Source organism: Cnephaeus nilssonii (genome assembly GCF_951640355.1).
Source record: "Cnephaeus nilssonii genome assembly, chromosome: 6".
Classification (NCBI taxonomy): domain Eukaryota; kingdom Metazoa; phylum Chordata; class Mammalia; order Chiroptera; family Vespertilionidae; genus Cnephaeus; species Cnephaeus nilssonii.
Genome location: NC_137077.1, coordinates 82,216,682 through 82,240,377, shown reverse-complemented (window position 1 = coordinate 82,240,377; position 23,696 = coordinate 82,216,682). Strand labels below are relative to the sequence as shown.

Here is a 23,696-nt window from a genome sequence, read left to right as displayed (position 1 = left end):
ATATATTGCAAAATGTTTACCACAATAAAGTTAACACATCCTTTTTCTTACATAATTACCATTTTGCTGTGGTGGTGGTGAGAACATGAAAGTGTTATTCTCATAGCAACTTTCAAGTATACAGTATAGTATTGTAAATTATAGTCATCTTACTATACATCAGATCTCCAGAACTTATCACTGAAAATTTGTACCCTCTGACCAACATCTCCCCATTTCTCCCACCCCTCAGCCCCTGACAAACGTCATTCTATACCTGTCTTTCTCTCCCTCCTACTTTTTATTTAATCTGACAATCGACATAGAATGGCTCGTTGATAGCATAAGCAACACACCTAGGAACTTTTTATAAATGCCTACTGAAAGAGAAACTTGGGATGGACCCAGTTGTCACCATTTTAACAAGCCCTTCAGGTCTGTCTAATGCCCACTAAAATTTGAAAACCATTGTCCTGGCCAGGTGGCTCAGTTGGCTGGAGGGAGCATCGTCCCCTACACAAGAAGGTTGTGGGTTCCTGATAAGAGCACACACCTGGGTTTCAGGTTCAATTTGGGGCATGTATGGGGCAGCCAATTGATGTTTCGCTCTCACATTGATATTTTTCTCTCTCTCCTTTCCTCTCTCTTTAAAATCAATTTTTAAAAATATTCTCTGGTGAGGATTAAAAAAAAAAAGCATTTGAAAACCATCGATCAAGTCTAATCTGACCATTTTACTTTGTCTCAGTCTTTTTAAAGGCTTTTATTGTTTTGTTCCTTTTTTTCCCTTTTATTGAATTCATTGGGGTGACACTGGTTCACCAAATTATACAGGTTTCAGGTACACAATTCTACAGCACATCATCTGTACACTGTTTTGTACACCATCCCAAGTCAAGTCTCTGTCCACCACCTTTTATCCCCCTTTTACCCTCCTCATCTCCCTCCACCTCACCCACTGCAATCACCATCCTGTTGTCCATGTCCATGAGTTTTTTCTTTTTTTTTTTCCTCAATCTGTCCACCCCCTCAATGTCCATCTTTCCCTATATTATTGCCCATCTTCTCCTACAACCTTCTCTGATACAAGAACATCGTCTCCAAGGACCTTTCACATATGTTAAGAATATTTGACACTATAAAAATACAATCATATGGGCACAATACAGATATTTTGTAGCATTCTTATGGTCATTATGGGCTTGCTGCTTCACACAGTTTTTACGTTGACTGGTTTCATGAATTGTTTCATGTGGGAAGTCTTGTCTTCACAATTAGATTTTAAACTGTGTGAAGGCAAAGAGAAAGTTTTCTATTTCCTTTGTAGGCCTTTTATGTGAATACAGAGCTGGCCAACCGGAAAACACTTACCGAGCCTCTGTTCCGTGTTAGGTGTTGTGGTGGCTGCAGTGACAGTAAGAGGAGTACAACACAGTCCTTGTCTTTATGGACCTTTCACTACAGTGAGAACTGTCAGAGGCATAAACATAATATAGATATAATGTAGCAACATAAAACAATGCTAAGGACCCTGGCTAGTGCTGCTCAATGGTTAGAGCGTCAGCCTGTGAACAGAAGGGCTCATACCTGGGTTACTGGTTTGATTCCCGGCCTGGTCAGGGTGCGTGCAGGAGATAACCAATCCATGTGTCTCTTTCACATTCTCTCTCTTTCTCCCTTCCTCCCTCCCTCCCTCCCTCCCTCCCTTCTTCTCTCCCTTAAAAATTAATGGGAAAATATCCCCAGGTAAGGATTAACAAAACAAAAGGGAAGAAGGAAGCAAGGAAGGTAGGGAGGGAGGAAGAAAAAAAATTACTAAGTTGAATTCTAAGTACATGGCATGCTATGAGGGACCAAAGGAAGGAATGTTATCTATATATATAAAAGGCTAAGTGACCGACTATCTGTCCATCCAACTGACCCGCTAGCTGGTACATATGATGTGCACTGGCAATTTAAAAATAAACGTTGACTCGTGCATGCATGATACATATGAAACTCTGAAGTATTAGCAGGATCTGCAGAAGGAGAGGTTGTTCTGATTCCAAGAACTGATTTGTCCCTGTCTGACACTGGCCTCCCATTTAAATTAATTCTAAGACAGTTTCCTGTGATGCCAGCATTTGCTATGACTATTAATAAATCACAAGGACAAACTCTAGACAGAGTAGGAATATTCCTACCTGAACCCATTTTCGGACATGGTCAGTTATATGTTGCTTTCTCTTGAGTTCGAAGAACATGTGACGTTAAAGTTGTAAATACTTCATCACAAGGAAAATTAGTCAAGCACTCTGAAAGTGTTTTTACTCTTAATGTGGTATATAGGGAGATATTAGAATAAGTTTAATCAGTTTATCAGTCATTGTTTTTATCAATGTTGTTTTTATATCATGTCTTTGTTGTTATATCATGTTGTTATTGTTTATTTATTAATCAATTTACATATTATTTTCATATACATTTTACTAATTTTCTTTCATCTCTGACACTTCTATTATAGAGAAAGCACAAATAGTGATATTAAAATATTTCTTATTAATTTCCTTTCAATGTGCATGAATCCATGCACTGGGCCACTAGACTATATATATAAAAGCCTTAGCAACCAAACAACTGAATGACCAGTCGCTATGACACACACTGACCACCAGGGGGCAGACGCTCAATGCAGGAGTTGCCCCCTGGTGGTCAGTGCACTCCCACAGCAGGAGTGCCGCTCAGCTGACTGACCCTTCCCAGTGGCCCACCAGCCCTACGGCAGCACTCACTCCCTCAGTAGTCCTGCAGGTCCAATCTCCGGAGAACGGGCCAGGCACCAATGGACCCGCACCACTGGCATGATCCTGACAGCACTGCCGGCCTCCTGGAAGTCAGCCTTCGGCACCGCAGCCCATTCCTAGATGCTCCGCAAGGAAGAAATGATATAAAAGTGGCGGCCAGGTGGCTCCCGACATCTCAGGCTGACAAGGGCATCCCACCGCCCTCCCAGAGAGCCGATTGTGTCCCGGTCCCTCCCCGCCTGGGATGGGCGCCAGATGCAGGGTTCACTGCTGGCAATCAGGACTGACTGGGCGAGAGCCTGCGGCAGGCACAGTGGGCTGGGATGAGCAGGAGCGGCAGGCGGCTTTGGACTGCTGGTTTCAGCCCAATCCCCACAGGCCATGCTGAGGGACCCCACCAATGCATGAATTCGTGCACCGGGCCTCTAGTATTTTTATAAGGGAGTAGGGAATAGGTTCCAAGAAAGGCAATTGCTCAAAATTATAGTATCTTCTCAAGTGCTGAGATAGGTTTCTTTGTGCAGAAGTTGGAGCTGGGAGTTGTATAGGCATTCACACTATAGAAATAGTTCTAGAAAATGTTCCAAAGTGTGAATGTGTATAGTTGCCTGTAATGGCTTAAGAATCAGCCTGGGGGAGATGTGTGGTTGAATATGAAATAGGAATTTAAGACTCAGACCATAAAGTGACAACGTGCATTTTAAAGAAGGTTTGTGGTATGATTTGCCCAATGGCTTCCAAATATTGATGCACATTATAACCACCTGGAAAGCCTGTTTGAGAACACACAGATTCCTAGTATTCACACCAGACTTTCTAAACCAAATCTCTGTGGTAGGGCCCAATAATCAGTACTTTTAGCAAGCTACTCTGGTGCTATTGGCAGTATGCACGACAGACAGAGGTAAGTCTTGAAGTCAGAAGTAGATTAGGGATTACTGAAATCCTCTAGGGGTGGTGGAAGAAGAGGGCTTAGAGAGAGCCAGTAGCCCCAGGAACAGGAAAATGGGAAGAAAAAAATCAATTGTGAGGATATAGTTGATAGGATTTGAAGAATGAATGTTCATTGAAATAAATCATTGATAATTGTCAAAAACAAAGGGGGGAGGGTAATGATTTAGCCCTGCTGGGTGGCTGAGTTGGACCACCATCCCATACACCAAAAGGTTGCAGGATCGATTTCCAGGCACATACCTAGGTTACAGATTCTATCCCCACTTGGGACACATATGGGAGGCAACCAATCTATGTTTCTCTCTCACATTGATGCCCCCTTCTCCTCTCTCTCCCTTCTTCTCTCTCTAAAAATCAACAAACATATCGTTGGTTGAGAATTAAAAAATAAAATAAAACAGGTTAATGCTTCAATGATTCAAACATATCTGGAAATGCCCTGACTAATGTGGCTCAATTGGTTGAGCATTGTCATATCAATGTTTCTCTCTCTCTCTCTTCCTCTCTCTGAAATCAACAAAAATATATTTTTTAAAAAACATATCTGGAACTTTCCTTTCTATGTACTCTCCTATATTTTGGAGCAAATGTGTCCAAAAGAGAGTTACACAGCCTGGAAACGGGCTACAAAATATTTTCACTCCAAGTGCCAAGTAGGAATGTGGACAGTAGATGGCACTCTTGTGCTCTGCCTGAAATTTCAACGTTTGAAGTGCATTAACCTAGGAATGATTCGAGCTATAATACAAACAGCCCTTTTTAGTACTCAAGTATATATATATATATCCAGGTTCTGATTTGAGGGAATCTGTAAAAGGGGGGGCTAATGAAAGGATCAGTTTGCCCTGCCTAGTACTTGGCTTTCAAAGAGACCTTGTACATTTTTAAATATTGTGAAATAGTGTGACTCCCATGCCAGTTAACAAGTTTGTAGTCTGAGGAGGTCCCTAATAATTACTGCAGCAAGTAGAATTACATGAACTCAAGCACACTTGAGGTTAGGAAAAATATCCCCAACTTGGCCATATTTCCAAATGTCCATCTGAGCTTTTGCTGTTTGCAAAGGTGAGGAATAACAAAAAGGAATAAAATCAAATATGGAAAGAACCATAGGAAGGGCAGTGTGAAGTAAGAGATGAAGACAGTAGAATGAAAACCAAGCAAATGGTCCGGCCGGTGTGGCTCAGGGGTTGAGCGACCAGCCAGAGATGCAGGTCTGATTCCTGGTCAGAGCACGTGCCCGGGCTGCCAGCTCAATCCCCAGAAGGGATGTGCAGGAGGCAGCCGATCGATGATGTTTCTCTCTCATCGATGTTTCTATTGCTCTCTGTTCCTCTCTCTCTAAAAATTAATAAAAACATATTTAGAAAATAAAGCAAATGTTACTTTTTTTCTTTTTCTAAAACTTACTCTTAGGCTAAGATACAGAATTTTACATATTTACAAAATGCTTGCAATCATGCAAAAGGCATGATGACTTACTTAGTGATTAAGAGAGTGGAGTCTGGAGGCAGCTTTGCCACTTCCTGTGTACGGGGCAAGTAACTCAATGTCTCTGCACATCAATTCCCTTCTCTATAAGACTGAAATGGCAATAACAGCATCTCTGTAATAAGATTCTTATGAGGATTACATGTCAGAATTTGTAAGGCACTTAGAGGAGTGTCTGGCATGTAGTGAGCATAAAATGGGTAGATGATGAATTTTTTAAAAGTCAACTTTAGGTGATGGGACAATAGGTAATATTTTTTCTATTTGATTAAAATCATGTATTTTTTGATATTTGGAAAAACAAGTTTAATATTTTTTACTAAAAGACAGAGAAAATCTGTACTTAAAATTTTGTTTCCTTTGAGCTAGTTTCTACATCTCCAACTGTTTCTTTTTCTGTAATCTTTTGTACCCCAAATTAGACATACCTTGGCTGTGAGAAATTCTAAGGTTTGGGTTATTCCTCAGAATTATTCTTTATTGTAGTCAAATATACATAACATAAAATTTACCATTTTAACTATTTTTAAGTGTACAGTTCACTGGCATTAACTACATTCATAGTGTTTTGCAACCATCACCATTATCCACCATGATTTCCAGAACTTCATCAGCTCAAACAGAAACTTTGCACCCATTAAAAAATAACTCCCCATTGTCCCTTTTCACCAGCCCCTGGTAACTTCCATTCCACATTTCATTTCTATGAATCTACCTATTCAAGGTACCTCATATAAGTAAAATCTCAGAACATAAGTTCCATTGTGTCTGGCTTAGCATTACATTTTAAAGTTTCACCTATGTTTTAATATGTGTCAGAACTTCATTCGTTTTTATGACTGAATAACAGTCCATTGTATGTATGTATCACATTTATTTATCAGCTCATCTGTTAAACATATGAGTTGTTTCCACTTTTTGGCTATTGTGAATACGGCTGCTATAAACACTGGTGTGCAAGCATTTGTTCCAAGCCCCTACTTTCAGCACTTGTGGGTACATACCTAGGAGTTAACATTTTTAGGAACAGCCAAACTGTTTTCCACAGTGCTATGCCATTGTATAATCCCACCAGAATCCAGTATTATTTTTAAGTATATAAGGCTTTAAAAAAACACACGTCACACCTAGCTTGGGGATAAATAGCAAGGCTGAGTCTTGCCACTTTGCTGACAAGTTGCCGGTATCAGCACTCTTGATGCATCACCTCCTACACTAGAACAATGTTTTTCCTTGTACACAGCTGAGACTCCCATAGCAATCATTTAAGGGGCTTATTACATATGAAGGACTCTGGTTCCACCCCCTATATGTTGAATCAGCACCTTTGGGAATGGGGTCCCCTAAATCATCATAATGTGTGCAAATATGAGGCTCAGAAACCTAGATTTGTTAAGTGGGCAGGGAAAGATATCTCAGTCACCTTTTTATTCCTCAGATATTCAACAAATTTATATTAGAATTAAACTAACACTGCAATCTAAAGCTATTTCCTATCTGCCTAATTGCTCAGTACAGTATTCATTAAAACTAAATTCTATCACATTCAGCAGTTAAATTGTAATTAAGTTATGTAGTATACCTTTCTATTGCATAGAGTATGTATTTTACCAGCTGTGATCTATTATGCCATCTTATACTGCCAAGAATTCTTATTCTGTATGTAATTTTCAGATGAGTCCTTCATGCTTTGAGGCTGGGTACAAAAGATATGGACTTGGAATTGGAAGAGCTGTCTCTGTGATTTTTGACAATTATATATAAAATATCTAAGAATCCAGTTTATAATTTGTAAACGTTGGTAACATTTTGTAACTCTGTCACCTTCATAATGTTGCTGAAGCTAAGCGATATGTGTAACGAAGCCTGCTGCAGAAATGGCTGTAGTTACTTATGTGGCCTTAATAATTTAAGCAAAACAAAAAGTTTATTCCTAAGTCTTCCTAAATACTATATATGCTGCTGTATAAGTTGGTTGCTCTAAAACATACAAAAATTAGATTAGAATAGAAAAATAGAAAAACATTAAGTGGATGCACAACATTCATTTATTCATTCATTCATCACATTTATCCACAATCTATATTTACATCACGCAGGGCATTGTGTGAAAAATAGTAATTAAATAAATTTAAATCTGTTCTCCAGAAGTTTAGTTCCTTTGCGCACTTTAAAGACTAGCAAGCTGCTCCCACTTTGTTCAAATCTCCCTCCCCTGTCATAACAAGCAATAGGGGACCTGCTTGAATTCGCGGGCGCTGTCTCTTTAAGGAGTAATAGAACTCCGATTGCATCGATCACAGACTCTTTACCCTCTCGCTCCAAGCGGTTTCATTCCCATCACGGTGACTACTCTCTTTCTGGGTGTCAAGCCTGGAGGTGCGTGAGTGTAAATAAATTTTGGCCTTGGCGTGTGGTCGCACCTGACCGTGGTGCGTCCGGCCTGCCAGCTGGAGGACGCCCGGCGGTGCCCGGCGCCGCGGAACCTCGGGGCTCGGCTGGCCACGCCTGGAGCGCGGGTGTGATTGGGCCGCCGTTGTTGTAGTGACCGGGAGGCGCCGCCGCTCCAGGCAGACGGTTCCGGGCGCCGCATGGTCCCCCATCGCACCTCCTCCCCTTCTTTTCCCCGGTTTCCCCACCCGCAGGAACCGGTGGCCCCCCGCTCCCCCCATGGCCTCCGTCCCGGTAAGGACGGGCTGGAAGCGACTCTCCGGAGCCGGTTTTGCGGGCTGCGGGGCCAGGTCGGAGCCGCGCCCGCACCTGGCGGGAGGTGGAGGCAGGTGTCCGCCGCCGGGTCCGCAATCTCTAGCCCCTCGCCCCGGGCGCCCGCGTCTCCCCCGGTGCTGCCCGGCCGGCGGGAGCGTCCAGCCCTGGCCGGGCTCGGGACGGAGCCCCTGCAGGCGCACTGCCTCCGGAATTCTCGGAGGTTCCCGTGGAGCGCCTGCGTCAGAATCACCGGGAGGTTTTTAAAAAGCGCCCAAGCCGGGGCCCCGCGCGCACCGGTGACCGCGCGCCGCCCGGGGGCTCGGGGGCCCGGGAGCCTGCATTTCAAACGCGCTGCCCGCGGGCGGCTTCTCAGGTCCTTGCGGTTCTGAGCAGCGCGAACCGAGGATGCTGCCGGTTCTGCGGGGGACGGGGACGCCCCGCGTCTCCCGGTGGGGCCGCCCGCGCGCGCTCGTGCGGGGCCTCCTGCCGGCGGACCCACCGCCCGTGGCCGCTCCCGGGACGGACCCCGCGGGAGGGGACCGCGTGCATCCCCGACCCCCCGAATTCGGGGCCTGCACCTGCTTTCACACCTTGACCACTTTCCTTCCCAGGAGGACCCTGTTCTGGAGCGTTATTTTAAGGGCCACAAAGCTGCGATCACATCCTTGGACTTTAGTCCCAACGGCAAACAATTGGGTAAGTTGTATTCTCTCTCTCTCTCTCTCTCTCTCTTTTTTTTTTTCCTTTTTGGGACGGGGCAACGCTCAGCTGGTCGGAAACCTTGCCTCCTGTCCACGCCGGGCCCCGGGCGGACCCCCGAGGTCCCAGGTGGGGGTGGAGGGCGGCCGGGAGCGCGGGGAGCCCGGCCGCGCTCGGTCCCGCCTCGGCCCGGTCTGGGCCGGGACTTTCGCGAACTAACCGCCAGGAGGAGCGAGCGGGAGGGGGCGGGCTTTGTCCGCGCCCGGGAGGGTGGGTGCGGGCTGGGAGTTGGTGAAAAGTTGTGAGCGGCGCGGGAGGAAGTGCGGAGAGGAGTTGGGGCCGCGCCGCGGGCGGTGACTGCGGGGCTCGGTGACCCCGGGAGGCCCCGCGGCCGCCGAGGAGCCGAGGAGGAGCTGCGGGGAGAGCAGGGCCCTGCTCGGAAGTTCGCTCCGACCTGAGTCCGGAACGCCGGCGGCGGGTCCGCCGCCCTTGCCCCGCGCGGAGACGGGTGGCGGCGCCCGCGCCCCGGCCATGCGGATCCGGGTGGCCGCGAGGTGGACCTGGGCGGGCAAGAGCTGCCTGCTGCTGGCGCTCCTCACCGTGGCCTACGTCCTGGTGGAACTCTCCGTCTCCACGCTCCATGCCTCCCCGGGAGCGGGCCTGGCCTGGGAGCGGGGGCCGAGGCAGCTCCCTGACCCCGAGAAGAAGGCAGAAGATCTGTCCCGGCCGCTGTACGACAAGCCGCCTGCAGACCCCCGTGCCCTTGGGGAGTGGGGGAAAGCCAGCAAACTCCAGCTCAGCGAGGCCGAACGGAAGCAGCAGGAGGAACTCATTGAGAGATATGCCATTAACATCTACCTCAGTGACAGGATCTCCCTGCACCGCCACATAGAGGATAAGAGAATGTACGAGTGCAAGTCCAAGACGTTCAACTACAGACGGCTCCCCACCACCTCCGTCATCATCGCTTTCTACAACGAAGCCTGGTCCACGTTGCTCCGCACCATTCACAGTGTTTTAGAGACCTCTCCCGCTGTCCTCCTGAAGGAGATCATCTTGGTGGATGACTTGAGCGACCGGGTTTATTTGAAGACACAACTTGAAACGTACATCAGCAATCTCGATCGAGTCCGCTTGATTAGGACAAACAAGCGGGAGGGCTTGGTCAGGGCCCGCCTGATTGGGGCCACCTTTGCTACGGGGGATGTTCTCACTTTCCTGGATTGTCACTGTGAGTGTAATTCCGGTTGGTTGGAACCCCTTTTGGAAAGGATTGGCGAGGATGAAACGGCAATTGTTTGTCCTGTTATAGATACCATTGATTGGAATACTTTTGAGTTCTATATGCAGACTGGGGAACCCATGATTGGTGGGTTTGACTGGCGTTTAACGTTCCAGTGGCATTCTGTCCCCAAACATGAAAGGGACAGGTGGAAATCGAGAATTGAGCCAATCAGATCGCCCACCATGGCCGGAGGACTGTTTGCTGTCAGCAAGAAATACTTTGAGTACCTTGGAACATATGACACTGGAATGGAAGTGTGGGGAGGTGAAAACCTGGAGCTATCTTTCAGGGTGTGGCAGTGTGGAGGGAAACTGGAGATCCACCCGTGTTCCCACGTGGGCCACGTGTTCCCTAAGCGGGCTCCGTATGCTCGGCCCAATTTCCTACAGAACACTGCTCGGGCAGCGGAAGTGTGGATGGATGAGTACAAAGAGCATTTCTACAATCGGAACCCTCCAGCAAGGAAAGAAGCTTACGGGGATATTTCTGAAAGAAAATTACTACGAGAACGGCTCAAGTGCCAGAGCTTTGACTGGTATTTGAAAAATGTGTTTTCGAACTTACACGTCCCAGAGGATAGGCCGGGCTGGCACGGAGCTATTCGCAGTATGGGGATCTCTTCTGAATGTTTAGATTATAATGCTCCTGACAGCAACCCCACAGGTGCTAACCTTTCACTGTTTGGATGCCATGGTCAAGGGGGCAATCAATTCTTTGAATATACTTCAAACAAAGAAATCAGGTTTAATTCTGTGACAGAGTTATGTGCAGAGGTTCCTGAGCAAAAAAATCACGTAGGAATGCAAAATTGTCCAAAAGATGGGTTCCCTGCGCCAGCAAACATTATTTGGCATTTTAAAGAAGACGGAACCATTTTTCATCCGCACTCAGGACTGTGTCTTAGTGCTTATCGGACACCTGAGGGCCGACCTGATGTGCAGATGAGAACTTGTGATGCTCTGGATAAAAATCAAATCTGGAAGTTTGAGAACTAAAAGAGCACAGCAGCACTTTAGTCCTGAGCTGACGGTATATTCAAGAAAGTCCAAGAGCCTCAATGGAGATTATATTTTATCAGAAATCACCCAGTGGACATCTATGAGAGTGCTGTATAATCTGTGTTTCATCTTGGCATAGAACACAAACTGATGCGCAGAGAGCTGCTGTTTCTCGTTTGAAAGTGCCTTACTTAGAGGTTGTTTTATTTCAGAGCTCTGTCAATATGGTTTCTTCTCCTTAAAGAAGTTGACTGTGAATTGAGATACACAAAACATTTAGGTGCCAGATGATATTACAGAATGTAAAAGTCCCAAGTAAAATAGATGATTTTTGTTCATGGGTAAGTTCACTGCACATCCCATTTTTTTTTTTTTTTTTTTTTTTTACAAACTCTTAAATGTGCAGTTTGAGCTAAAGCTGTTTTAATTATACATAGAATTTGGATTTCTTTAACCAACACATTAACTTTTAGGGTTTGTTTATTTTTTCTAATTTTTTAAAAAATGAAATGGAAATCAAAGAAAGTTGATTTTAAGGAGAAAGGCCTGGTTTGGATATGTGTGTCATTACAAGAGGGCATTAGTTTGAATGCGAGTTTGGAGGTCTTTTTTTACATATAGACATCTCAGAAAAATATACCCACATCTGAATGAAATGGGGAGATCTTTACATTCCACACTTTGTAAACTTGAGCTGTTGGACTTAACTGATCGATAGTGATACCTCAAATAGCTTTGATTTCATAACCTGTCCTGTCTGTGAACTTGTTTGTGTGTTAGGGCATTTTCTGATTGCACTTCCTTAAGTTATGAATGTACTAGAGAGGGACTCATTCAGAATACTGTACTTCCTTCCCTTTGTTAATGCTTAATCACTTAAAGTAAATACAATTGAGGCCTCTCTGAGGTTAAACCCAACTGTGTTTATTGAAATGTGTGAAACCGAAAGTGGGCCCTGTTTTGCAGAGGCTGTGGAACTCTTCTGTGAGTTCTTGCTGCTTAGGGCATTTCAGGATTAATCTTAAGAAGATGAGGAAAGAAGCCTGTCTTGACAATGGTGAATGCTGCCTTCCAGCTTATTTCCACTTAGGCAGCTTTCCGAAAGTGGGAAAATGACTGAGTGAATGAATGAAAGGCTCAGCCCAGGAATGTGACTGGTCAAGTCATTTGACCAAATGACTCAGTTTGGCCCTCAGTTTCCTGCTCTGTAAAATGTGGATGCTGGATTAGATCGATCCTGAAGATCTCTTCCAGCTCTGAAATGTTATGATTATGCATTATATCCGTCTCAGTTTCAATCATTGTGCAATCTTTTTTTATCTACAACATTTTTTATCTCTTCACTTTTAACATAGGTAATGTTTTTGAGCAACGTTCAGTCCAGTTATGAAGCTGGGAAAAATAATTGGTTTTAAGACTTACGTGAGCTGAGAGCTCACCTGCAGTGGTTTATTTTTGGATTGAGTGGAAAGTTGTATTCATTTCATTTTGACACTTGTTGAACCAATTTTTGTTTTTATCTTTAATCTTTCAAACTGTAAGTAATCTTCTGGGGCAAGGTTGTAAATATTTCCCAAACTAAATAATTGGAGAAGTAAACATACTTAAACAAAAGTATTTTTACTGGTTTAATTGCAATGTTATATTTAGAAATCTAAATTTAGAATTAAATCTCAATTAGTTCACTTTGGCCTAGATTTTTGAAAAATACATGCTTGATAAAGAATTAATCCACAGCCCTTATATGAAAAGTTGTTTTTGGTGTCTACTTAATGACCTAGCAAATTTGCAAAATCTGAATTTAAGAAAAAATTTTACGATAGTTATTTCAAAAAGTAAAATTGCTCAGTGGCTTGAATATTTTTATTTTGCTTCTTAAAATGAAAATGTGTTGTTAACTTTCTGTAAGTTATCTGGCAATCTTAAAGTTTATCAAAGAATTGCCCAGATTCCATGTGCAATGTGCATGGCACTGGGTATAATTTAAAGAGGACTTGTCATAGTGCTCTGAATTTTACAAAAGGGTTGACTGACAACAGATATTCTCCTAAACCCACCCTCTCCCCATGCTCAGTCTGCCTTTTTTTAATTATTAAATTGCCTTTTCTTTTTTAATTTATTTTTATTATTATTCTTAGCCCCCTATCAAATGGGAGAATTAAAATTGATATATTCTGGAAGTACATACTGGAATTATTTTTATTCTAGTATCTTGCTGCTCATGTCAAGAGGGAAAGGGAGCATTAAAAAGTAGAGTAGTATTTAATTCTTTATTTACTCTTGGTCTAAATTTCAGGGTTTTTTGGAAGAAGTTTTAGGCTAGTGCTTTATTTATATCAATAATTTGGAAGAGTTATTAGGCTGTTCATTCCTTACAATCCTGTACATAACTGAAGAATGAGACTTTCACTTTCCATGCATAGGCACTTCCAATTTAATTAAAAAAAAACACTATAAAACTATAAACAAAATGTATTTGGATGCCCTACTTCTAATTTATTGGTACTAAAGCTCTCTTTTGTTGGGGCAATTAAGAGTTGACCTTTTAAGTAATTTACATGCTTAATCATAACTTTAGTAAAATATTTGCTAAACAAGAAGTTTCAACTTTACATGGCCAGTCACTATGTCATTTAGTATCCGAGTCTCTGAATAGTTTGACCATCTAACTAGGCATTTTTATAAGTCATTTAAAAAAAAAAAAGATAAGCTAGTCATATGCAAGATCTCTATAACTCAAAATAACTTGTTAGTAAAAGAAAATGTGTATTCATTATATGTTGGCAAATCAAGCATTTCTAGATTGAAGACAAGGTTATTTTTAAGTTGTGTAGTCACAGTTGATTTAGGATCTCAATTTGAATTGATAAATCAGTTCTCATTTGTTTGTCTTTTTGAGTTCGTGTTTAAGAATATTTTTAAATGAGCACAAAGAATGTTGAGATTTAGCCAGGCATGTGTGGCTCAGTGGTAGAGCATTGACCTCTGAACCAGGAGGTCCCGGTTCACTTCCCAGTAAGGGCACATGCCCAGATTTCAGGCTCAGTCCCCAGTGGGGTGCATGCAGGAGGCAGCTGATCAATGATTTTCTCTCATCATTTATGTTTCTATCTCTCCCTCTCCCTCTCTGAAATCAATAAAGTATATTTTTTAAAAAGAGAATGTTTAAGTTCAGATTAATCTGTTTTGAATGATGCATTTTTTTCTGTGTGATGAGCAGTTTCTATCCTTTTTTCCCTTTGTTAATGTATTTGCAATATTGATTAAGACAAAATAAAATGTGTGCCTAATTATTTTTGCAAATGGATTTTGATTACTTTAGTCTATGGGATCACTGTTCCTGTGTACACATTTGTTGATGGTGCAGAAGTAAGTTAAGCTTGTAATTCTTTAACTTAATTGGGAATGCAGACAGTAGATTATAAAAAAAGTCAAGTTTTCTGTATTATTTTGCAAAGTGTCATAAACCAGCAAGTATTCTGAAATGGTGGTAGCACTATTTATGCATTAACTACTCAAACAAACTGGGAATAATTAGGGATCTCTGGGACCCACTGAGGGCACTATAAAAGAAAGCAAGTGGGCACCTGGGCACATTAGCACTAATTTCACAGCCCTGGGCTAAAAAAAAAAAAAGTCCTATAAACCCCTTTGTCTCACACTTTCTCAACCTTCTTTCTCTCATCATCCTGTCCCTATAGGCAATTCCTGTCCAACAGTAGCATCTCTCTTCTTTAGTGATCCCTGCCTAACACCCTGCCCTTCTGCCTCCACACTGCCTGAGAACTACTAGCCTAAGAATTAAGCTTTATGCATCATGTGTCTTATAGCCACATTGAAGATATGTGTAGTTAAGCTTAACATATTTTCACTGATCTCTTATATTTTATACTGTTTAAAAAGTTGCTATAGATACGTGTGTTATATATAATCTTGCTTTCTTATGAGGTGACTACAACCCTGTGCAAATCATTTCATGTCTCTATATTTGTTTCATAAATATGAAAAACAAATGGGAAAATCTGTAGAGATGATACATTAGTGGTTGCCAGAGACTAGGGAAGGGAGGAATAGCAAATGATTGCTAATGAGCATGTTTGTTTGTTTGTTTGTTTTGGGGGGGGTGTTGGGGGGAGTGATGGTAATGAGAATGTTCTGGAATTAGATAGTGACAATGGTGGTACAACTTTGGGCAAAACACTGAATTGTACACTTTAAAAGGGGGAAGTTACAGTATGTGAATTATATCTCAATTTAAAAAATAAATTTCAGGGTAAAAAAGAGGCTGGAGAATTTCATGTGTCCTAGAAAATATTTCTCTTTTCTGTGTTCCTCTGTGCATACTAGATTTTAAAACAGGCCAGCAGTATTTATTATTAATACTTGAATCGTTTTGTGATTTAGTAGAATTAAGAACCTTATATATAATGTGAATCTCCCAGTTAAGTATTAGGCTACAGTAGGAAATCAGTTGTTATTCGAGTTTTTCCTAAAATTAAGAAAAAACTCAATTAATCCTTTAGAACAGTAGGTAGAGATTATTATAAAAGGTGAATGAGTTCCCGAGGTATACAGTTTGTTCATGGCAGAACTGAAGAGTAGAGAAACAACTTGCTAGTAATCGGGTACTACTTTTCCTTTTTTACCCAGCTTGGCCATTATATCATGCTGGCCTGGGAGAGAGATCTGCTGCAGGCCTCATGTCCTGAGCTGTCTGGTGACCCTTCTAACCCATTTATTTGTACTTACCTAATCCTGTTCAAAGGGGAATGGGAGGTGCTGTTTTTACTCAGTACTTCTTTATTTAGTTATTGCCACTGTGCCAGGTGCTGGCCCACGCTTGGGTATACCAAAGGAAGTTAACAAAGCAGGTGTGCCAGAGTGGTATGAAGAATTCACATTCCAGTGATAAGAGACAAAGAGTAACAAGCAAACACACAAATTATATGCAGGTTCAACTTGGGAATAGGAAAATAATTGAATGCTGCAAAGGAACAAAGTGCTTTGAGGGATGATAACTGTGACAACATACTTAAGTGTACGGGTCAAAAAACACTTCTCTGTGGAAGTTAGATTTAAGTCAAGACCTGAAGGAGGAGTTAGCTAGGCAAAGACTAGAGAGCATGGTATAGAATAGCATTTAGCAGAAGGATGGGAAAGAGCTTGTCCTTAATCAAGGAAATAAAAGGCAGCCAGCATGGGTAAAGCCATGCACCAAGAAAGAGAGCTTTGGGAGATGAAGTTGCAGGGGGAGGCAGAGGCAGCTTGGGTAAGGCCTTGGAGGCTAGGAGGCTATAATGGGTTAAATGGTGGCCCTCCAAAAGATATGCCCATGTCCTAATCCCCAGAACATGTAAATATGACAGTATTTGTAAATAAAGGTCTTTGCAAATGCAATTAAGTTAAGGATCTTGAGAAGAAATAATCTAGAATGACTTGGGTGGGCCCTAAGTCCAATGACTAGTGTTCTTATAAGACAAACGAAGGAGATAAGAGAAAGCCATATGAAGCCAGAGATAGAGAATTGGAGTGATTGAGCCACAAGCCAGGGAGATCCCAAAGACACCAGAAGCTGGAAGAGGCAAGGAATCGCTAGTCTTTAGAGCAGGGTGGGAACCTTTTTTCTGCCAAGGGCCATTTGGATATTTATTACATCATTTGTGGGCCATACAAAATTATCAACTTACAAAATTAGCCTGCTGTATTTGGTCAAACATTACTTATCTCACCCCTAATGCATTAGCAGGGCCAGACCAAATGTTTTCACATGTCTTATGAGGCCCGTGGGCTGGACGTTCCCTACCCCTGCTTTAGAGGGAGTGTGGTATTGCCAGCACCTTGATTTTAGACTTCCAGTCTCTAGAACTGTGAGAGAATAAATTTCTGGTTTTTTTAGCCTCCAAATGTTTGGTAATGTGTTATGGCAGCCTCAAGAAACTAAGAGGCCATTTTTTAGGATTTTTTTCTGAGAGGTGTGGGAAGCCGTTGAGAGTTTTAAGTAAGGGAATAACATCTGAATTATACATCAGAAAGATCACTGTGGCTACCATGGGGAGACTGAACTATTAGCAGAGAAATTAAGAGCCATTATAGTAATACTAGAGGCCCAGTGCATGAAAATTCATGCACTGGAGGGGGGTCCCTCAGCCTGGCCTGCCCGCTCTCACAGTCCGGGAGCCCTCGGGGGTGGGAGGCGACCCGGCGATCAGGGGAAGGCGACGCCCCATCACACCTCTGCTGCTGCCACTGCCAGCAACACAAGCCTCAGCTGGCCCTGGTTACCTGAGCCTTGGGCCGGCCCTGGGCAGCTGGGGGGCTGAGGGGACTGGGGGACTCCCGAGGCAGGTGTGTGGCAGGACTGAGGGGACTGGGCGCCACCATCTTGTGCTGTGGGCACCGCCATCTTTGAGGGCGGGGCAGCCAATTAACATATTACCTCCTTATTGGCTGTGGGAGCCGCCATATTTGAGGGTGGGGCAGTCAATTAGCATATTCCTTCCTTATTGGCTGTGGGCGCCGCCATCTTTTGCGACAGTGTGTGCGTCAGTTAGCATATTCCCTCTTTATTAGATAGGATCAGCATGAGATGATGGTGGTTTTAGTCAAAAATGGTGATCTTGAAAGTAAAGAGGTGGTCTGGGAAAGAAAGAGATTTGGGAGTTATTATCATACAGATGGTATTTGAAGTCATGGGAATAGATAAAGTCACCTGGGAAGAACATAGAACAATGAGGGCAAATGGCCCATATCTGAGTCCAGAAGATCTCCAAGCTCTAGATCAGAAGAGGAAATAACAACAACAAAATCTAAGAAGGAATAATCAGAAAGATAGGAGGGAAAGCCATTATAGTAGGGCATCATGAAAGCTAGGGTCTAGAGTAGGGTAAAAATGTTGAAGAGAATGTAGAAGATACCAAATAGTCATTATTTTTTAAAAATATATTTCTTTATTGATTTCAGAGAGGAAGGGAGAGGGAGAGAGAGATAGAAACATCAATGATGTCAGAGAATCATTGATTGGCTGCCTCCTGCACGCCCCCTGCTGGGGATCGAGCCCACAACCCGGACATGTGCCCTTGGCTGGAATCGAACCTGGGACCCTTCAGTCCGCAGGTCAACGCTCTATCCATTGAGCCAAACCGGCTAGGGCCCAAATAGTCATTATTGAGCACTACTGGGCAGTGTAGAAGTTCCTATGAAATTAGTGATCATGAATTTACAGTGTTCCCAATCTGTCTGGGGTTGTGTCTAGCATTTTCACTGGCACAGATAGAGTCTCAGAAAAGGCAGAATGATTTGGATTTTGCCAGGCTAGCCTGAAGGAAGGCAGGAGAGTCAAGGGATTGAATGTGTGTGTAAGAGGGGAATTGTAAATTGGATAGTTAAACAAAGATGGTAAAAAGAGCCTTCCTGGGGAACATAGGTCAATGGATTAGACTTCTGGATGAAGTGACCTCTATGAAAAGGCAAGTTGTCAGAGGGTATGGCAAGTTTCAATTGGTGATATGGGAAGTGTTCAGGTTATGCTGGTGACGAGATCCAGGGAGTGAGCACAGAATAGATTATGGAGGAGGCAGAGAAAGCCTTATTATGCCCTTGGTCTGAAATGTTCTTCACCATCTCACTCTTTGCTTGACTGGCTCCTTCTTACCCATCATACCCCATTTAAAAATGCCACTGATCACTCCATTTGAAGTGAGTATTCTGCCCCACACAAAATTCTCATTATGACTTCCTACTTTATCTTCCTACTTGCTTGTTTGTTTTCCTTTTCTCCATCTATATATATAAAAGTCTAAGCGACTGGTTGACTGGTAGCTATGACGTGCACTGTCCACCAAGGGGCAGACGCTCAACACACAGGCATGGAAACATGGAACAGACTGATGAATCTCAGAAGGGAGGGGGCAAAGGGAAGGGCAGGAAGAGATTAACCAAAGATCTTATATGCATACTAGAGGCCTGGTACACGGATTCGTGCATTGGTGGGGTCCCTCGGCCTGGCCTGCAGGGATCGGGCCAAACCCATGCAGCAGGCCTCCAACATCCCCCGAGGGGCCGCGTATTGGGAGAGGGCTCAGGCCAGGCTGAGGTACCCAACCAGTGCACGGATTTGTGCACCGTGCCTCTAGTATGAATATAAGCTCCCCATTTAGAGATTTTGGCTATTTTGTTACTTAGCACTTCCCCTGACCTACCCACAAATGCCTTACATGTCATAGGGGTGAGATCTGTTGAATATTCTATAATAATAAAAGCATAATATGCTAATTGGACCTTGGGAGCTAGAGCTGCTGCCTTGGCCCTCAGAGCCCCTTGCACGAATTTGTGCATCGGGCCTCTAGTGAACTAATAATATCAAGTGTTGGAGAGGAAGACTGTCCTGCAGTAGGTGAGGTGTGAAAGAGAAAATAATTGTTGCTTGAAAGGGTTTTGGCAATCTTGGTGTCATCAAGAAAGGCTAAGGTTTAAGTAATTAAGGACAAGGAGGGTCTAGTGGTAACTTTTGGGAAGGAGAGAAGGCATGGTGTCAAGTTCAGCTAAGGAGATACCTAGAGCATATGGCAGTGAGAGTACATGATCATTGATGACCAGAGGGGCTTAAGGCTTAAACTTTTGGTCATGATTGGAGAAAACAGAACACGAAGCATGATGGATTTAAAAAACACACAACTTTTGTCATTAAATTAGAGTTGACACACAATGTTATATTAGTTTCAGGTGTACATCATACTGATTCAATATTTATATACCTTACATAATATTACAATATTATTTACATGATTAATTTCTTCTTGATAGCCTTTTCTGGGTTTCACAGGATAGGCTGAAAGGTGATCAGAGGAGAGAGAGGAGAGGGGATGGGAGAAAGCAATACCTGTGAAGTATTGTCATCCCTTTTTATGAATGCAGAAGCTGAGAGTTCAGTAACTTTCCTGAAGCTATGGAGCAAATGAACAGTAGGGCTTGGCTGAGCTTGGTCTGGAGCTGGACTCTGGGGGCACGCTCAAGTATACAAACATTAGAAGAGTTTAGAAGTATTTTCACATAGTTTTCAGAATCTGAGCTGCACTTCAGAAGCTTCCATTTAAAATGATAAAATTTTAACATTGAAGTTCTCAGTTTTTCCCCTTTTTTCCTTCAGAGTTACCCTGCATTGACTCAGTCACTGTTTAATGTGCGTGGGTTGTTTGTAGAATAAATGATTGTAACAAACAAGTTAATTTCTCCTGTTTCTGACTGAAAAGAAGCAGAATTAAATTTGGAATTTTTAAGTTACTTCCTTACCGTGAAGTCGTAATAAAAGTTTGCCAGAAATTCTTTTTCTAATATAGTTGTTGATGGCAACCATGTAGTGCTTGGTTGAAGCTTCTCTTACTGTTAAAATTTTAAAAATTACTCCAAGTGCTAAAGTAATCTTATGTTTTCACTGAGAAGTTGTAGCAGAGTTGCAGTGTTTCTCAAATTTCGATAATATACCCCCAAAGAATGTAAACAACTAGAAGTATGCATTTTCAGGTCCCCAGTAATTCTAATGGAGATAATCTGTAAGTTGCCAGCACTTTGAGAAACACTGGGCTATTGATAAATGCCCAGGCTTTGGAGTCTGATAGGCTCCAAAATGGAGCTCTATTACTTTCCTTCTGTGTGACCTTGGGCAAGTTACTTAACCTCACTAAGACTCATTTCCTCGTCTGTTAAAGAGGGATAATTATATCTACCAGCCCTGTTGTGAGGATTAAGTAAAAGAATGCTTATGAAGTCTTTAAAGGTACTTGGCCATAATAACAACTCAGTAAAGGCTTGTGTTGATACGATTTATCAGTCCTCATGGAGATGGAGATGCGGAGTTTGAGTAAATTAGATTAAATTTCTCCGGATTGATTATTACTAAAGATTATTTTTAAAGTGCCTGCAGCTTCTTTTAGACCATGCTTAAGCTACCAAGCTAATTACTTAGTGTGAGCTAGTAGGAAAACATGCTAATTATTCCCTCATTCAGGGCAGAGAATTTTAAAGTTTATGCCCTCATCTAATTATACTAGTATACAGTGCTAGGATAGTAATAACTACTTCTGAAAGTATTAGGGTAGTAAAGTTTATTTAGTTATGATTAGAATATTGTCTTTTTATTGTGCAACCCTCTTCTGTCTAGGTTTATAGATGTGTAAGCCTGGGGATTACATTTTATTTTTATTTTCTTAAAAATATTTATAGAGAACTCCTTCTCATAGTTTTCCTTAGAAGGTTTCCTTGTTTATTTTTCCCTGAAGAAGGCAGTCCGGGGCTCTTTTGTGACCCAAAGACTAGCATGAGCCTGGAAATGGAACAGAAAGTACAGAATCCTGGTGCTTCAGACTAGAAAGCTGGCATTAATTCTGGTAGGTGGCTTTTAAAGTAGGGCATAACGAGGGGAGAAAACATAGAGAGGGACTTCTGAAATAACGGAAAATTCAGGAATTCTCCATGAAGGTGATTGAATTATTAGGACTTCCTTGAATATGGGATGAAGACTTGAGGGGATATAATCCTGATTTATAAAGTTGTGAAAGATACTATATTGTGAACACAAACCTTTTTAGTAAATTCTAAAATGTTTGTTCTTTGACCCATCAATAATTCTTTTGGGAATTTGTCACAAAGATATATTTGCACATGTCAGAAATGACACATGTACATCACAGCATTGTAAAAGCACTGTAAACAACCTAAGTAGCCTAGACTGGTTAAATAAATTAAGGTGCACAGTAAAATACTATGCAGCTGTTAAAAAGAATAAGGCAGACCTGCCTCGAGCTATGACAGAGTAATTGATTACCAAACTTGCCCTCCAGCTGAAAACAACTGTGAAATAAGACAAAGTATATGAGACAGCTGTTTTCAGAGCAACAAAGAGTACAAAACTGTGGTCATTTCAAGAAGGAAAGCATAACCTGAGCCCCCATCACTGGGCCTCCTTCCTGGGGGCACTCCACCTGCTACACAGCAGAGGTAGAGCCTAAGCAGTGCGAGCCTGCTGCACTGAGGCAGAGAGGTATAGTTCTGGCTGACGGAGTGACCTTTGTGTGGCAGGGTACCGGAGACGTTCTTGCTGAGTCAAGTAAGCAGCCACAGAAGTCTGTGGGGGATTGTTACAGTTTTGGCTGAGGGCCCGGCACACTTGTGCAGGTTGAGACTCTGTGAAGTTTAGCAAAGATTGCTTAATGCTGAGCTGGGAGCGGATTGATGATCCCACTGACCATGCAGGGCTGGGTGTCCCTGTATCTCTGGCTGAGACAAAGTGGGAAAATCTCATCAAGCACCTCAGACATGTGGTGGAGACACCAAGGAGGCCAAGCCTTAGGAATCAGGACCACACCTGATATAAAAGGCATGCCCTAAACCTATATTCAATACTGAAGTAGATCCACTCTCAAAGAATAAAACCAAGTCTGATAAGACCAAAAAGGAGCAAAACTGAATCCTGAACCACTGATAGTGAGATTGCTATTTGCAGAGGTGTGGGTTAGTGATGATCACCCTACTATTTGTGTATTCTAGATTTGAATAAAATATATTGAACATAATGAGAGCCAAGTTTTTTGTGGGGGAAAAGTTATGAAAAAAGTGGGGCTAGAATGTATTCTGTAGTTTTAGGTTGGAATTGGAGTTATGATTATGAACTCATGGTTTTTAATATTTTTATATCTATAATAGGGGCCCAGTGCATGAATTCGTGCACCTTGAAAGGAACTGTGGGCTGTGAGGCTGCGGTAGGCACAGGGGCAGGTCTCGGCCCATTCTTCGTGCCTCCACCCGGCCCCTCCTGCCACGGCCCCTGGTCCCCTCTGTGCTGGCAGCCCTGCTGCCACTCCCACATGCTGACGGCACAGAGTGATTGGGGCTGGCGCCAGCAGCGGGCGCAAGCGGGGCTGGCGCTGTCAGTGGGTACAAGCAGCGGCTGCTGCCCTGATCACCCCTCAGGAGCAGCAGGAGGTGGAGAAGCCCTCAGGGTGATAGTGACCAGCGCCGGGTGTCGGCAATGGGTGCGAGCGGGGCTGTCACCAGCAATGGGTGTGAGCGGCAGCTGCCGGCCCCAGTTGCCCCTCAGGAGCAGGGGGAGGTGGAGAAGCCCTGAGGGGTGATCGGGGCCGGCAGCCGCCACTCGCACCTGCTGACTGCGCTGAGTGATCAGGGCCAGCGCTGGACGCCGGCAGTGGGTGCGAGCACCTGGTGGGACCGTGGCGCAGGAGCAAAGAATTTTCAGTAACCACCAGAGGCTTGCCCCAATGACAGCAGCCGGCACCCTGCCTTGGTCTGGCACCTCCGCTCACCTGCTCCACCATCCCGCCATGGCTGATGCCTGCCATGTTCTGCGCTCTGCCACCTGCTGCCGACACCTGCCATGTTCTGTGCGCGCCCCCTGGTGGTCAGCGCATGTCATAGCGACTGGTTGTTTGGTTGGTTGTTTGATCTGATCCACCATCTGGTCTATTTGCATATTAGGCTTTTATATATACAGATAGTACAGCCTTCTGTTTCTAATTTCTTAGTTCTACCCACTGAAACTTATATTTATATCTTATTTCTTAGCTCTGTTCTCTGACACACTGGTAGCAATGAGCAAACATAATCCCCAGATCTTGGTTTCTAATGTCATTCTCCACTAATAGGCATTAGAGCATCTTGGGGGAAAAGGCCAATTCCAGGGCTAGGGCAGGGAAAATGCATCTTGGAACATTTTGTAATTCTAGAAATAAGGAAATACTCAAAGAATGATGAATTTATATCAGAAAGTAAGCTTTAAGGGCGCTTACTAGC

The 23,696-nt window shown here is 43.3% G+C and overlaps 2 protein-coding genes across 2 annotated transcripts in view; both read left to right on the top strand.

Moving 5' to 3' along the window:
* The first annotated feature begins 7,759 nt into the window (after positions 1-7,759).
* POC1B (POC1 centriolar protein B) overlaps positions 7,760-23,696 on the top strand; it is a 97,751-nt gene continuing 81,814 nt past the window's right edge. The window contains exons 1-2 of the mRNA XM_079774872.1: positions 7,760-7,892; positions 8,525-8,609. Of these exons, the coding sequence (XP_079630998.1) occupies positions 7,878-7,892; positions 8,525-8,609 (100 nt within the window). The 5' untranslated portion in view covers positions 7,760-7,877. The remainder of the gene's footprint in view (positions 7,893-8,524; positions 8,610-23,696) is intronic.
* LOC307101655 (polypeptide N-acetylgalactosaminyltransferase 4) lies at positions 8,863-15,248 on the top strand. The gene has a single exon (XM_079774871.1). The coding sequence runs from the start codon at positions 9,144-9,146 to the stop codon at positions 10,890-10,892; it is 1,749 nt and encodes a 582-aa protein (XP_079630997.1). The 5' UTR covers positions 8,863-9,143; the 3' UTR covers positions 10,893-15,248.

What these genes read in the sequence shown, in the direction of transcription:
- LOC307101655 (XM_079774871.1), top strand. Translation starts at nt 9,144, where the DNA reads ATGCGGATCCGGGTGGCCGCGAGGTGGACCTGGGCGGGCAAGAGCTGC.